Raw genomic sequence first — 16,663 nt, 5'->3', positions numbered from 1 at the left:
ATGATGGAATGCACCCCCCATCTTACCTCCATGTCATATGGTCACATTCTTTAAGATACTGCTCGGACATCATCTTCTCCATGAAGCCTTTTCTGACTCAATTGCTAGTGTCCTCCCCTTCTTAACTCCTTTGTATTTAGCTAATTTGTATCTATTAACTTTATATTTATGCTATATGTACGTGTACTTGTGGTCTCTCTCATTAGATTGTAGGCAACCCGTGAGTGGGTATTGTTTTATTCCTTCTACTCGTATCCCCAAAGACTAGCTTGGTACTTAGCACATAGTAGGCATTTAAGAAACACTTGATTAATTAATCAACTTACAGAGTAGGTCTTGTCCATTGACATGGGCCCTCCTCTTCTTGGCCACAATGCTCAAAGGCAAACTTTACAGTAATCTGGAAAACCGGTGGTACATGGGGAAAGATGGCATTGTTTGTTTGATTCAAATTTTATTGGAAGTTTACAAATGTATTACAGACATTGGTAAAACGTTATATCCATTTTACAGGGCACAGATCTCAAGCAAAATGTTCAAACGGTCTCTGGCAGACAGCCCACACCAAAGGCCCAATGCACATTCTTTAACAAAGAGCATGGCAATCTTTGACTCAATAGCACAGATTCAGGCCCACTTCACCTACTTGGTCTCTTTGAGGTTTTGTTTGCGCCCTTGAAATCAAAGTAGGAGAGAGGAAAAACAATCCTTTAACATGAAGGAATGTGTGTGTATGTGTGTTTAGGATGGGAAAAAGGCCAAAGTCATAATTGCTTAAAGAAGATGGAGACTTTATATTTCTTGAAATACGACTGAGCTGGGGGCACTCGTGGTTAGGGTCCCATTGACTATCATAAAAGGGCCTGGTGGCCATGGGACAGACCACATATGTAGGAGGAAAAGATCTTTGCTGAGAATGAGTTAGTTTTTCTGAGGAAGCTGACCTTCTCGAATATTATGCATGTTCTAAATCATTTTCCTAAGAAGAGACTGACTGGTGGCCCATGAGGCATGTTTGAACATGGGATCACAGATATAGAGCTGGAATGAACCTCAGAGGTCATGTAGTTTAAGCCCACCATTTTACAGATGAGAAAACTAAGGCCGGAAAAGTCACAGAATGTAGTAAGCGGTGAAGCGAGGATTTGAACCTGGCCCCCTGACTCCAAATCCAGAGTCCACCTTCCAAAATCCAACACGGGCAGTGGCCATATAAAATTTATTTTTTGCCCTAACCAACCAATCCATTCTCTGCATCCCCAACCCTGGGTAACAAAACACCATTCTATCCTATAGATTGGCCTCTAAATCACAGAAATATTTTCCTAACACTACAAACATTCCCCCTCCCTCCCCCCACCCCCACTCTGTGAAATCTAGTTTTGTCAGCAGGAAATACGTTTATTAAACATTATGCCTCCTAACAATGTCACGTTTTGTGGTATTTTTATGTTGATTAGAGTTACTAATCTGAATTTTATTAGAAAATGGAAAAGAAATCTAATTCCCCCAACTTGGATAACTGCTTTTAACTAATCACCCTGGCTAGCCGTAGTCCCTGTTGATCATGAAGGAAGGCAGAAAGCTTGTTGGTTCCCAACCTGAATTGGAAAGTTTTCTTCATAGCTAAGTCTTACATGACTTGAACAAAAGCATCCCAAGAAAAGGCCATTTGAAACCGACCTCCAAAACTTCTGACTTGCTCGTGGGCAAGGATTCCCCTAAATTCAAATGTCATCCTCAGTTGGCTACAGATAAGATACAGTAGTAACTTTGGGGACCTGAATTATCCAAGTAATAGACTCAGTTCTCTACTCTGCCTTGGGAGACTTGTGCTTCTGGGAGACTGAGAACATTCTTTTCAATTCCTGGATGATGGGAAAATACAACCGGCACATCGTTCTCATGTTGCTAATTCCTCATCTTACTTTCTCACTCGAGGAAGGAATTAATTAGAAGAGTCACAATGCATCATCATAAAAAGGAAATAAGAGGCAAGCAAAGGTTCGTTTGTACAAGTTGACAATAAGCATAAGGAAAGAAGAGGGCATCCGTGTAGTTTCTATGGTGAGGCCTAGAAAGCCATGCTCCCCAGGTTTGCTGAGCTTGAAAACACCCTCACTGCTGGTTCCTATCTCTGGAGCTTTGGTACTCCTTACAGCTCACAAGTTAAGGGCACTTAATATGATAAATGCAACCATGGCCACCAGTGCCCCCAAAGCACAAAGCTTTGGCCAGAGAATAGGGAGATTCTGGGAATCTTTGTGTTGGCACATCTTATTCTATTGCAGGGACATAGAAGGAAGAGAGGTAACTGCTTCTGGGTCTCAGAGTAGATGAAGGATGCATTAGGCTGATCAGTGGGGGTACGTAGATAAAGATGGGGGTACAAAAAGATCGAAATAAGCAACTGAGAATAGGAGACACTTTGCCCTGCCCACTGATAGTCTGGGAGCTAGGAATTACTGTCTTGATATCTCCCCTTCCCCATACTTTCACACTCAGTGGCCATTCTAGAAGTGAGTAGCTCCATAGATAGAAAGATTCAAGTAGCAGATTTGCCTCTTCTCTAACCCCCACCTCTCACCCCCATGGAAGGAACAGGAATAATGGGTATAAGTTGAAAAGTGACAAATTTAGGCTTGAGGTCAGGAATGATTTCCTCTCATTTGAGCTGTCCAATACTGGAATTGGCTACCTCAGAAAGCAGACTTCTTTCAAAGTCTTCTGGTAGAAGATGGAAAATCACTCGTTGGGTCTTTCAGAGGGGATTCTTTTGGGGGTATAGTTTGGGTTAAGATGGTCACTGAGGTCCCTTTCAATTCTAAATTCTGTGATTCTGTGAATGCATAACAAAAGGGTGTGTGAATAAATGATCACTAATTCCACCAGGATAGGTAAGTTCTGCCATATGAGAAAGACGGAGCATCTCGAGTGATAATAAGAAGACAGCTAAGATATTTGAAATATCTCTTACCCTCTGTTCTACAGCAGTTTGGTCACATTCTGAAATTTTACTCTCCCACCATGACTTAGGAGGTTGGTTGATTATTTCAAGTGTATTGACTTTCAAAATCTTCATCAAATTGGGCACATTCTGGCTCTTCAAAGACCTGAGACTCTCTGTTATAGCTCTCTGGGAATCTCACTGCTTAAATTTAAAGGGGTTGGGAAAGGGTCAATTCCTTTTTCATTGAATTCATCTGCAAAAGAATGTGAACTTAACTGAGATCTGAAGTATGTATAAGACAGAAGAGTGAATGAACAAAACCAATATGTAAAGTGGGAAAGGAAACCAGGGGCAATGTTTCAAGGCAAATTCCCTTGGAGAGACCTTTGATCTTAGTTATCCGTGGTCCCTCCTGTGATGCAAAGTGCAACCTATCCAGCCATTGCTAAATGCCCTTTTGAACATAAAAAGATCTGTCTCTGAGGAGTCTAGGGATAGGGCTCAGACCCAGGATTCCTTCAAGCAATATTAAGAGATGATCGTGATGTCTGACCTCCATCGAAGCCCTCCCTCAGTCTCTTACCCAGTCACAGAAGTGACTCTGAGTTCTTAAAGGATGTACAAGTAGAATGCATGTTCCGGAAGGTCCTGCCAACCTGGCAAAGTCACAGGTCTGAAGGCAGGGGTGGCCCACATCTGCTGTTTGAGGAACTGGCAGGCTAACCAGTGACGGAACCTTCACAAAATTGTCTCAAGGATGATGAATGTCTCAGTCAAATCTTCTCTCAAAGAAGATAGAAAATATACCTTCCTACCTTCTCTCAAAGACCATCTACTAAGTTATAGAGGAGCTTCAACTGCACTGGGAGAAGGACTGCTCACATTGTTGGAATTACAGCTCTTTAAAGAGTCAATCAAGCAAGGATTCCAAATTCTCCCTCTGCCTACTTAAGAGAGAAGAGAAATTGTCTAGAGGGATCAAGTAGATTAGAGTTAAAATACTTACTAGTTAGTGGGTTGGTGTCACATGTGATGACAGACCAGGGATTCCCTGGCTTTTCAGAGAACATTTACTTGGATTTGTTTTTCCAGTAACAGTGAAACAATGGGCATGGTTTCTTCTCTACTTTCCCCTCTGTCAAACTTGATCCCTCTTATTATTAGTGGCATTTTAGGGGAAAATGGTCACCTAAAGCTGGGGGTGCTATCCATGATCACAAAATAGACCTAGCTAGTTGACTGTTACCTGGACCTCTATTAGCTAAAATAATGGAACCAAGGTGAATATGGGAGAACAAAGGCATTATGCAGATGACCTCTTCCTTCTCTTGCCTTGTCCCTTTGGGGTAATTAATAGATGACAATTTCTAGGTCTCTTTTCTTCTTCAGTGTACATGAAGTGATTAAAGCCTTGTTTTGGCAAGGGAAGTAGGATACTTTGAAGGGGATTAGGGAGCAATGTTTGTTGGAATGGGGGAAATAGGGGACAACTTCTCAGGTCTTCTATAATCTTTCAATTCTCCCTTTTTCAAAATTCCTTTTTGCTCCCATCAGTGAGATCAAAACTTTAAATGCATCATGTGTTTCTACCAGAAACCTGCCACTTAGTAGAGTGGGGTTGCAGATTATTTCTTAATCAGTTTGCCAAGCAGTTTACAAACTTATTATACAAACGTAACACTTAATTCTCCAGAGGCTCAGATAATTAACAAAGCGCTTAGATATGAAACATAGCATGCGGGAAACTGCCACGACCAACATCTGCATTGCTTTTTTTTTTTTAAATCAGTGACAATGACAAATGTTCTATTTATACCTGAAAAGCAAATTATTTTCATATATCCTGCATTGAGTGCCATATATATATATATTTCCTTTAAAGCCTTCCTTCCCCCAGACCCATTTAGGATGGGATCTGAAAATCTGCTTATCACTTCCTCTTAATAAAAAGAAAAATACTAAGAAAAGGCATGTACTATACTGGAAAATCATCACGTGCTCCCCACCAAGGCCAGTTACCAATGAGATACAAAGTGTAACACACTTAAACGTAGGTCTCACTTAATGTCAGTTCTCTGTCGGATTATCTTAACTGCCATAATCAATGAAGGATGAGAAAGGAGTAGAAGCAATGTAGGTGCTTCTCCGTGGTTTTAGTTTTAATAGAATCAATGTAGGAAAATTTGTATTAAGGTAGACAACACAAGCCCAAATGTCTTCTCTGAGTAAATGCATACTCCTTGCCTTTTGACCCAACCTTCCAATTGGAAATCTCCCTTCTCAGTGGTTTTTCCTTTTATAGCCAATAGGATTAATAGGTTTTCTATACTAACCCCAGTTATTTTGGCCTTGAGGCAAGTCAGATACTTTGACTACTGAAGATTTCCTAAACTGGGCACTTTTTCTAAGAGGTACCCTTCAATTTCCTCATTGAAAACAGAGAGACAATGGAAGCAATATTCCCCAAAGAATCTCAGTTAGCTGGCAAACACTCATCTTCTCTTCTGTTTTCACTAACTAACTTCCATAAAATTTCTACCTTTGACCTGCTCCCTGTTTACAATTTACCTTGCCCTTTGATGAACAACCCAGAAAACAAACCACTTCAAACTCTGTCCCACCTGCTAGAATTTCCTTTTGACTTGAGCTCTCAAAGATTTTTTGCTTTAAGGCTACTGGGTTGTCTATGATGGCAGTCCTCCCTCTGCCTTGGTCAAGGAAAGCAGATAACATAATCCAGGAAACAACAGCACCACACTCAGAACAGGGCCATGCAGACACCACACAACGGAACCACGGACACTTTAAAAAAAATTCCCCAAGGAATAAATCAATGTGAAGCAACCTCAATGTCCCCAATGGAGATGGCTTTTCTCATTGGACTTCACTGACACTGGCTAGCTTCTCAAATTGGTGAAAGTTACAATCGCAATTTTCAAAAATGACTATCGCTGGATAGGAAGCAACTTCTACTGAGGGTGTGAGCAGACTTCAGTAAGTAAACCCTGTAGACTCCTTTAGATGGATGCTTTGTGTTTCTATGCTGTTTTTTTGCTGTTGTTTTTATTTTCCAGCCACAGAGAGTCAAACTGTATGTTCGTGTGTATGTGCTTATATACACACACAATATATGTATATATTCCTTTGAAAAAAATGTCTCACTGATATATAACAAATTTTATATAGAAATCTAAAAAGGGAAAGAAAAAAAACCCGATGGCCTGAAACCACCTTTTAATTCTACTTGACAATGCTGGCTGTTCATGCAATTTCCCACTGAGTCCTACGATATAGAAATTCCTCTGATATTACAAAATACAAAAATATTTTTTATCAGAACTCTCATTTACATTGCATTTACAATGGACATGTAAATAACTTAGTCTTGGGTACTGGCTGATAAACAAATTACTTACTGGAAGAAAAAAAAACGTCCTAAAAAATGAGATAGTAGGAGAAGCCGGGAGTAAATAATTTGCTAAAGTGTGGTAATTGAACACAGAACCGGAGAGAAAGGAACACAACCACTCAGACAAGGGACAGTCCGAAGTGTTTCCAAAGTGAGATGTGCAAAAAAAATTTTATATATATATATATATATGTATATATATATATATATATATATGTATATATATATATATTCACCATGCCAAGAACCGAGACTATCTCTAGAAGCCGATCCCTAACCTTGCCTCCATCTCGGCTGTCAGGGCCTTTCGTGACAAACAAGGTAAAAGCGCTTTAAATTCGAAAACAGTGCAAGTGTATGGATTTACATTCTCAGCGCCGGCCCGCCGCAGGCCGGACATTAGGATATGATGCAGTTTTTGCTCTTCTGTCTCTTACGGCTGTGCAACTGTCCTCTGCCCCCCAACGTGGAGGACTTGGGGACGCCGTAGGAGCCGTACTTGTGCAGAAGCTCCTCGCTGGTGACGTACCGCAGACGGGCCGGCTGGGGAATGGGCTCCCCCAGAAAATAGCCCTCGTTGTCGGACTCGGAAGACGAGGAGCAGGTGGAGCACCAGTCGTATTCGGCGAAGTAGGGTCCCCAGCGCTCCCCAAAGGCGTTCTGCAAGGCCAGGTCGGAGACAGTCCGCGGGCACTGGCCGTACAGGTCCCGGCGGGACCCCTGCTCCAGGCTCTCCCTATAGCTCCTCTGATGCAGGAACTGGTCATAATCCTCCCGCGCTCTCAGTGGGGGCCGCTCTTTCAAACGGCAGATAGCCTCCCTCTCGCTGGCCAGATGGAGGGCGTTGTCAGAACGGGATCTCCGGGAGCGCCTGGAGCGGTGGGGCCGAAAGCGGCGCGCGTCATCCCGGGGGCTTGCCCGCCGGCGGGTGCGTTCGCTCATCGGCTGAATCCTGGCTCCATCCTGGCCCGGCAGCTTGCTGCTGGAGATGCCCCCATCGAGGTCAAAGCTCTGGTGCATCCTTCCCCGAGCCTGCAGGTCCCTGTATCTGATGGGGGTAGACAGCTGGTGGAGGGAGCTGTCCATGTCCTGGTACTGCTGGGCAGACAGGAGGCTGCGGACGGACTCCGCGCTGCGGAACTGCATGGACGAGTTGAGGGTCCCCATGTTGCTCAGTTTCTCTGAGACGTTCATCCCTGAGTCTTTGCTCAGATCGGGCATTGAAAATCGGGAGAGATGCTCCTGTCTCTTGGCACCACCGTCGGCTGACAGGCCTAAGGAAGAAGAGAGGATTGTGTAAATGAATGTGCAGAGATGGGCTTGCTATGGGAAAGTAGCACCCACAACGTATCGCCCAGGATGCTCAAAGGATCCCCGGTCTAAAGCTGGACAGGGCCTCAGAGGCCATCTGGTCCATCCCCCTAACTTTACACACAAGGAAATGAGGGCCAGGCACGTGAAGTGAGCATTGCATATTATTTGTTCTCACTTTACTCGTGAGGAAACTGAGGCTGAGAGAGTTAGTCACTTGATGTAATATATATACATATATATATGAATACGAAATACTTATATTTCAACTAAGTATGAAATGTGGGATTCAAAACTCAGGTGTTTCCTCTTTCTAAGACTAGCAGGATTTCCACTACTCGGCCCTGCCTCTCATTACAGAGCCCCTGTCACACTTGCCGATTACTAATCGGCTCAGAGTTTCTCCATCCCAACCACTGAGTGGTAGGTCCCCTGAGGGTGACCCCCTCCTTAGGTGGAGATCAGACCCTTTAAGAAGCCACATTTATTCTTTCAGGCCACTTAATGATTTAGCAAATGACTACCCTTGCATCCAGGCTAAATGGTGTCCTAGTGTCCTGAAAGGGACAGATACACACACCGGGGCAGTTTCTCCTCTCGGAAAGCTTTCTTTCACTAAGTGGCCTGTATCCTAATGGTATACCCCTCACTGAGCCCGGGCTCCCTGTGGACCACAGCTGGATCACTCTACTGCTCATCCCAATGGCCACTCTGACTCTGACTACCTGAAGGGAATTCATGACGTCCTTGTAATTTTCGATTTCCCTTCTATGGAAAGCTATTTGTTAGATTGGCACCAAGGAGAAGATTCAGAACAAGGCAGGTAGTGTTAAAGCCTCTTCAAAGGCATGAAGGGTTATTTCGGCCTTTTCCAATAAAGTGCAATATTCTGTTCCCCCTCAGTCTAGCCCCGATTTGAAACAGGTCCTACACAAGCAAGGCAGGTTTGTCAAGTGCTGCAATCCAAGACAGAGCTAGGGTGGAAGTCAGCGGAGCTCTCCCTGCCCCCTTTACAGATGAGGAAATGGAGAAATGAGTTCCCTAAGTTTGTGCTGGTAGTGAACAGAAGACCCTGGATTTGTATTTGGCAGCACCACCGAGTGGGCAGTATAAAACTGAACTGGGGTCAGGAAAGCCTGGGGTCAAACTCTGATTCAGACACACAGTAGTTTACAACCGGACCACAGCATGCTCAGCTTTAAATGAGGAGACTGAATTGGTGACCTTCAAGGCCCCTTTCCAGGCCTAGATCTGTAATTCCATGACTCCAGGTTCAGCACTCTTTCCATGGCACCACATGGCACTCTACCCTAACCCCAGGACCCAGATGACACCCCCTCAGCCCAATCCTTTTTTAAAATCCTAGGATTTTTATACATGACAAGCGGGGTGTCGTATATCATAGATAAGCAGCCAAAGAGAAGGTGAAGTTGGGAGAAACAAATCCCCAAAGTTGATTTGCTACAGGCTAATCATTTCCAGAGCCTGCCCGATGTGCAGGCTCAGATGGAAGGTTCTAATGTATGATGATGAATGAGCAGCAGCAGGGGTGGGTGAACTTTTGGAGGGGAAAAGAAATGAAAATCTCCAAAATCACATTTACCAAGGAAAGTTATCCAGGCAGGCCCCAGTAATACAGATGGTATTCATTTATCTTTGGAGGGCTTTTTACCTGAGTCCTCTAATAGAATTAGGGCCTGCATAAATAACCCCTCCAAATATCATAAATTCCTAAACACGCTGTCTTCATGACCAATCGTCTATGACCCCCAAAGTGAAGCAGAAACAGGGGAGCAAACATGTACTTAAACAGAGAGGTCAGTCTGGTTCTGGGAAAAGGCAGTGGTCCCCATGATGTCATTAGGGAGATGCTCTCTCCCTCTCTGTTTGCCACTACATAGCAAGAGAGACCTTGATCATCCCCAAAAAAGGAAATCTGCTGTAGGGAAAGCAGAGGGGCAGCCTCCTGCACTGCTCTAAAACTCCAGAGTTTATCATCAATTACTCTCAACAGTAAACAAAATGTATGTGGGGGGCGGGAGGGAGGAGATGGGGATGTGGTTGGAAGTTTGAATAACTCATGGCATTCCTATTCATGAGCAACCTGAAAGATTCGGATTCTTCTCTTGCACAAATCTTACAGGAGTCAGGCATGAAAAACTGAGGGGAGAATTGGGCCTCTGGACTCTGAGAACGCTCATGCTCATGGAAAACCCCAAAGCTGGGAATAGGATCAGTGTTATCCCCAAGTTCCCCCAACCTCAAAAACTGGGAGAAGAAAGCAATCATTTTCTTGATTCCTAGCCAGTTCGGGTACAGAAAATCACCAATTATAAGTTGAACCAAATTGAGTCTCCCAACTTTAAGAAACAAAAATAACCAGCATCACACCTGTCAATCTTGTGTCTTCTTAGTCATTCCAGATCCCACCATCTGGGACTGCTCCAATTTGAACGGATGAGGGCTCATAATTAGCCCCCAAATATGCGGCATCACAAAACTATTTGAGCCTCTTACTAATCAGAGACACAAACATCCTGAAAATGAGCAACTTGTAAGACTCCAAGATGGCAGGAGCACGGGCTCCATCAGCCAATGAGAAACATCCCGTCAGCAGTGATAGGCTGAGTGTAACTGAGCTTATGTTGTTCTTCTGATATCTCTCATTCCCAAACTTGATGCAAAGGATCAAACACATTCACTAATCAAGTTCACCAGATAATTACTCACAGCTGCATTTTGTTTAGCCTATTCAGCTACACCCTCAGGATTAGGGACTTAAAAAATCTCCAAACAACCAACTTTTTTATTGATCTCTTGGGATCCTAGAGCTAAAAAGGGGTCACAGAATCTAACTATTTCAACCCTCTTAATTGACACATGAAGAAAGAAGCTCAGGGTGGTGAAATGACTTTACCTAAGGTCATAAAGGTAATAATAAGCATCCAGAAAGGAAATTGGAACTCTGGTCCTTGCCCACCTTTCACCATGCATCCCCTCCTTCCTTGCTTTATATATTTTCTGTAAGAGCCATGCCTTGTAACTAAGGATAAAAAAATGATATGGACTGATTAAATCATGAACCACTGTATAATAAACTAAGTAACATTGTGGCAGAGAGGCTAAGGGGCCTTTGGAATCAAGAAATAAATCTGAAATATATAAGCAATGTGGCCATGGACAAGTCACTTAACCTTCTAAGACTCTTATTCAGCATGTTTTTAATAATGTAGTCTCAGATTCTTCCAGGAATAGAGGTCAGCCTCCCTGGCCTTGTTGATCTGTGTCTGTGGCACAAGGTGTTTCTAGGCCAAGGCTTTCTTACATGGATAAAATAGCCCAGTGCTGATATGGACTCCAAAATGTCACTCGGATCAGTTCCTCTCCCATGCATATGAGAGCATTGGTTCTTCCAAAAGATATGTGGACTAAAACCCTGGTTGAAAGGAAGATTCTGTTCCCTAGTTAAGAAACTAACCATATTTTTGCCCAGTATACTCGGAGACTTTGGCAAGAGGATCCTGGGCAACAATAAGGAATTGTAAAACACTATGGCTCTTTTTTTCTTAGAATGGAAAATTGCTTGTCCGTAGGCCTGCCCTGCTCTTTCTCTCTCCAAATAAGGTAGAGTCTGTGACAGGTACTAGCTGGACAGTGCCAGCGGTCACATCCATGACCATGCTCTGTCCCATCAGTCCACCTTGTTTAGGATGGGCAGGTTCTTCCCTATTAGGGAGAAGTGAGTCTCAAATCCTTCCTTTGGCCTATGTGGTTAAACTTGTCAACACAAAGGGATTTGGAGACAGCATTCCAGAGACACTGTTGCTACTTTGGACCTGACAACATCTGTCCCCTGGGAGTTGGACTTCAAGTCCCTTCCACAGGGCATCCCACAAAGCTCAGGAAAAAAAAAAAACCTGAACAGATCCCCCTGTAACTTCCTGCCACTGCTTCTAATTCTGTCCTTTGGACCCATGAAGACCTACTTTATCATGCCTCTTTTTACAACAACAGCCATCTGTCTAACAGATGAAAACAGACATAAGGTTGCTGGGCCTTTTCTTCTCCAAGATACATAGCCCCAATTCCTCCAACTAATCTTCAGATAGCATGGTTCCAAGTCCTCTCACCATTCTGGATGGGCACCACCTTGTCAACATCCTTCCTAAAACATGGCATCCAGAACCAAACCCAGGGCTGTAGGTGCGGTCTGACCAGGGCAGAGAACATCTCCCTTGTTCTGGAAACTCTGCCTCCCTTAATGCAGTCTATAATAAAGCTAGTCTTCCTTCCTGTCTTCCTTCCTTGCTTTTCTTTTATTTCTTTTTCTTTCTCCTGCCACAACAAAGCACTGACTCATGCTGAGCCTGGATTGGCATCCCCAGGACTCCTGGCTCTTTTCACATAAACTGTTACCTAGCTATGTCTGCCCCCCTCCTATACTTGTAAAGTTTATTTCTGGAATCCCAGTGTAGAGCTTTTCAGTTATACCTGTTAACGTTCCTCTTAATGAAATCTAATCCATGGCATTGTTGAAATCTTTTTACATCTCATTGACCATCCATTGAATTAGCTAACCTGCTTAGCTTTCTGCCATTTGCAAATTTTACAAGCAAGCATATTCACTGGTAAAAATTCGAAGCAGCAAAGGGGCAGGGACAAAAATGGGGTTTAAGTCATAATTAGGGTTTCTTTCAAGATGGCATTGAGTCATCAATGGTTACTCATTGGGTCTGTACCACCCAACTATTACCATCTATTCTCTAGGCCACATCTCTCCCATCTTACTCCTAAGAAAAGTGAGGGATTTTGTCAAATGCTCAAGTTAAACCTAATCACATCTGTGACACTCCTCTCATCTGTTTAGCTGGTCACTCTAATGAAAGAAGACATGGAGACAATCCAACATGACCTGTTCTTGATAAAGCCACCTTGGCTTTTGGTTATTACTATTTTCCTTTCTAAAAAAAAATCTCAGAAATCATCCTTGTGATAGTGCATTTTTGAATTTTGAAATGAATAGAAATCAAACTGACTGGCCTATGGTTTGAAGTCTCTGACCTCTTCCAAGGCATTTGCCCTTCTCTAGTCCTGAGGCAACTCTTCCATTCTCTGACAGTGTATATGGGTCATCACACTTGACATTTTTTCCCCCTTCAGTATGCCAGGATGTAGATAGCTCTGGCCTGTTAATTTGAAGGTCTCTGGATTCTTTCTTACTATCTCCTCACTTATCTTCAGTTTCTAGGCGTTATGAACCTTTATTCTTTTATCTTTCCCATTTCCTAAGCCACTCTTCTTAGGAGAAAAAAACAGAAGCAAGATAACAGTTGAGTAGGTTAGCCTTCTCATATCAGTAATCCCATCTCTTGAATAACACTTCTCTCCCTTCTTTAAGCTCTGTTATTGTCTGTAGCATTCAGTGAATCACTTTCTATGTGCCAGGCACTCTAATGGGGGCACAAAACTTGTTTTTACAGAACTGTGGTATTCATTTGCATTCATTCCCATCACTCGGCCTTGCTTCCATCTTTTATACGTGTGTCTTTAAAATATGGCTTCCTATAATTCATGCTGATGATGTGCTTTACTTTTTGCTACCCTCATCCTATAGATTCTTTGGTTAAACTGTTTTGGTACAGCAGAGATGAAATCAAATATGGACCCTCAAGCTGAATTAGAGAAGAGGTCCTCAAAATCATGTGATATGTCCTTTGTGTTAAAACCGATCAGCGCTTGCCCAGAGGATCAAAAGCTGACATCGTACAAAGTACAATGTTTTTGGCCAGGTGTCTTGGGATCCCTTTCTCAAGTGAGTCAATTGATCTCATCCCCTTAGGAAGGCACATCAGTCCAACTGGTAACAGCTGGAGAGGGAGAAAACAAGCCGCAGGACAGAGGTTACATACCACTGCATGTTTCTTAGCAGCAGGCCTTGGGACATTTCAAACACCATGCTTGCATGTGTGTACAAGGTGACATGCTGTGAATCATTTCTGGGGTGGTCACTGGTGGGCAAGAAGGAGAAACCTGAGATGGAGCGTAAAGCCTAGTAGTCATTGAGAATCACAGAATCTGAGAGCAGCAAAGGCCCCAACAGCCTGTACCCAAAAGGAATCAGCCTGCCAAATGGCTATCTATGCTCTGTACGAAGACTCCCAAGGAGGGGGTACCCACTTCCTCCCAGGACCAGCCTTTCCTCTGGGATAACTCTAATCACTAGGAAGCTTTTCCTGCTATGAAGCTTCAAATCTTCCTCTTTGCAACTTCCAGTCACTGGTTTTGGTTCCACTATCTGAGGCCAAACAGAATTCGAATACTTTTACGTGACATCCCTTCAAATGCTGGACATGTGATTTCACTGGCATAAGGAGCCCCTGGGTGAGGAAACTCTCTTTGCCACTGCAGGATGGCACCCTCTTAGCAACGTCTAGCTGTGGAGTGTAGCCTAAGGCAGTGCTGCCAAGCAAATAGAAACCGATCCCTGTTAGAAAACAAATGAACATGATCTATATTGTATTGTGTTTTTATTTATTTTGTTAAACATCACCCAATGGCATTTGCACAGAAGTTTTGCTGGCACAAAGTTTGATACCTCAGGCCTAAGGCACTGAGATATTAAGAGATTTGCCAAGAGTCACAATGACAATACGGGTCAGAAGAAAAGCCTGAACCCAGGTCTTTCTGGATCCAAGGAGAGTTCCCTAATGGTCACACCACATAGCCTCTCCTAAGGATGACTTTAAGTTAAAAGAATCTTTTTTTTCCCCAAAGTAGAGGTCAATTTTTATGCTGGAAATGCAAGGGGATAGATCTGCCCCCTGAATCTTAGCGCTGTGCCAGGTATACAGTAGGTCTTAATAAGTGCCTACTGAATGATCAACTATAGCTACTGAGCAACTAATTTCATCTGCTCAATACACAAGGAAGAAAAATTGCTGTTGCCATTGGGGCACTGGCCACTTAAGTGATATCAGGGTTGAGGTTTTAGGCGTTAGCTATAAGACAAAACAGGAATCATTCTATGAGAATGCTGGTCAAAAACTTGGCACAGAGCCATAATATAGGCAATCTTTCTATGAAGAGATCAATGGGTTCCACTGTGTTGGGCCTGCTGGAAAGTGCTTGGGGATGAGACAATGGTTTTCCCTTAAGCACGTCTCACTGAACTGACCCTCAAGATCTCTCAGCTAGGTGGTGAAATGAGTAGCTCTCGGGGCTTGGAGTTGGGAAGCCTGGAGTTCAAGTCCAGCCTCAGACACTTGGTAGCTATGTGACCCTGGGCAAGTCACTTAAAAAAATAATCTCAGTTTGCCTCAGTTTCCCCATCTATAAAATGAGGATAATAATTGCACCGATCTCCCAGGATTGTTGTGAGCATCAAATGAGATAATTGTAAAGCACTTAGCACAATGCCTGGCAAGAACTACGTAAATGTTAGTTACTGTTCTTAGCTGTGGGACTCCAGGCAAGTCACTGTCTCAGCCTCAGTTTCCTCGTTTGTAAAATGGATATAATAATATCACCCACCTCCCAGGGCTGTTGTGAGGATGAAATAAGATGCTGTATGTCAAGTACAACACAAACTTAAAAGTTGCCATGTAAACATTAACTATGATTACTATTAGTAGGAGCTAGCCATTCCCCAATTGGTAAATGGTCAAAGAATATGAACGGGCAGTTTCCAGACCTATCTATAGTCATATGAAAAAATGCTCTAAATCATTACTGATTTTTAGCTAAAGGCAAATTAAAACAACTCTGAGGTACCACTTTACATCTCCCAGACTGGCTAACAGGAAAGAAAAGGAAAATGATGGATGTTGAGGGGATGTGGAAAAATTGGGACACTAATGCACTGTTGGTGAAGTGGTGAACTCATGCAACCATTCTGGAACTCTGCCCAAAGAATTATAAAACCTCAATCCCTTTGACCCAGCAATAGCACTGTTAGATCTGTATCTCAAAAAGGTTAAAAAAGGGACTATTTGCACAAAAAATATTTATAGCACCTCTTTTTGTGGTAGTAAAGAACTGGAAATTGAGACGACGCCCTCTCACTGGGGAATGACTGAACAAATTGTAGTATGATTGTGATGAAGAATATTATTGTGCTACAAGAAATGAGGAATAGGATGCTTTTTGAAAAACCTGGGAAGATTTATATGAACAGATGCAAAATGAAGTGAACAGAACAAGGAGAACACTATACGTGGTAATAGTAATATTCTAGTGATGATCAACTGGGAAAGACTTAGCTACTCTAATCAAGACAATGATCCAAGATAATTGCAAAGGACCCATGATAAAAAAAATGCTATTCAACTCCAGAGAGAGAACTGATGAACTCTGAGAACAGATTGAAGAATACTTTTAAAAAAATTATATTTTTCTTGGGCCTTTTTGTGTTTTCTTTTGTATATAACATGGAAATATGCTTTGCATAACTCCACATGTATAATTGATATCATATTGCTTGCCTTCTCAAGGGGTGAAATGGGAGGGAAAGGGAGAATCTGGAACTCAAAATTTTAAAAGATGAATATTAATTTTTTTACATATAATTGGGAAATATTTAACAAAATAAATAAATATATATATATATTATATGTGTATATTTTAAACTATAAGCTGTTGAGAGCTCTGGCTCTCCATGTGGGTCTCTTCCTTCCTTTATCTGGCTTCACTGACTTGGCAAGTGTGTACCAAAAAGAGCAGCCAGCCGTAAGCCTGGTCACGCACCTGCCATCTGCTCCTATCGCCCCAGAGAGACCAGACTTGGAACAATTTCTTTGTCTGGCCTCCCCTAGGTGAAGACTATGCACCAAACCCAGGAGGAAGAGAAGAGAGTGTCTGCATCGGCCCGTGCAAGCCTGTGACTGCCTTTTCTAGAAATGCCCAGGACTGATTTTGGTTTTCAAAACAACAGGGATGCTGCTATTTAGTGGCATTCACGCAGGGAATGTGCCTTTGAACCAGAGGAGTTGGGAAGT

General features: G+C 42.8%; 1 protein-coding gene across 5 annotated transcripts in view; it reads right to left on the bottom strand.

Moving 5' to 3' along the window:
- Window positions 1-434: 434 nt before the first annotated feature.
- The window catches only part of PRICKLE2 (prickle planar cell polarity protein 2), a 351,792-nt gene continuing 335,563 nt past the window's right edge, over window positions 435-16,663 (bottom strand). For all 5 annotated transcript variants that reach the window (XM_069084179.1, XM_069084181.1, XM_069084178.1 and 2 more), the window contains one exon: window positions 435-7,633. In XM_069084179.1, coding sequence (XP_068940280.1) covers window positions 6,759-7,633 — 875 coding nt within the window. In that variant the 3' untranslated portion in view covers window positions 435-6,758. The remainder of the gene's footprint in view (window positions 7,634-16,663) is intronic.

The sequence above is a fragment of the Petaurus breviceps genome, unplaced genomic scaffold (genome assembly GCF_028583685.1).
Source record: "Petaurus breviceps papuanus isolate PSGF00001 unplaced genomic scaffold, PetGlider_PUasm1.0 174, whole genome shotgun sequence".
In the NCBI taxonomy this organism is placed as follows: Eukaryota; Metazoa; Chordata; class Mammalia; order Diprotodontia; family Petauridae; genus Petaurus; species Petaurus breviceps.
Note: the sequence above shows the minus strand (reverse complement) of the source record. Positions and strands in the feature narration are given on the sequence as shown.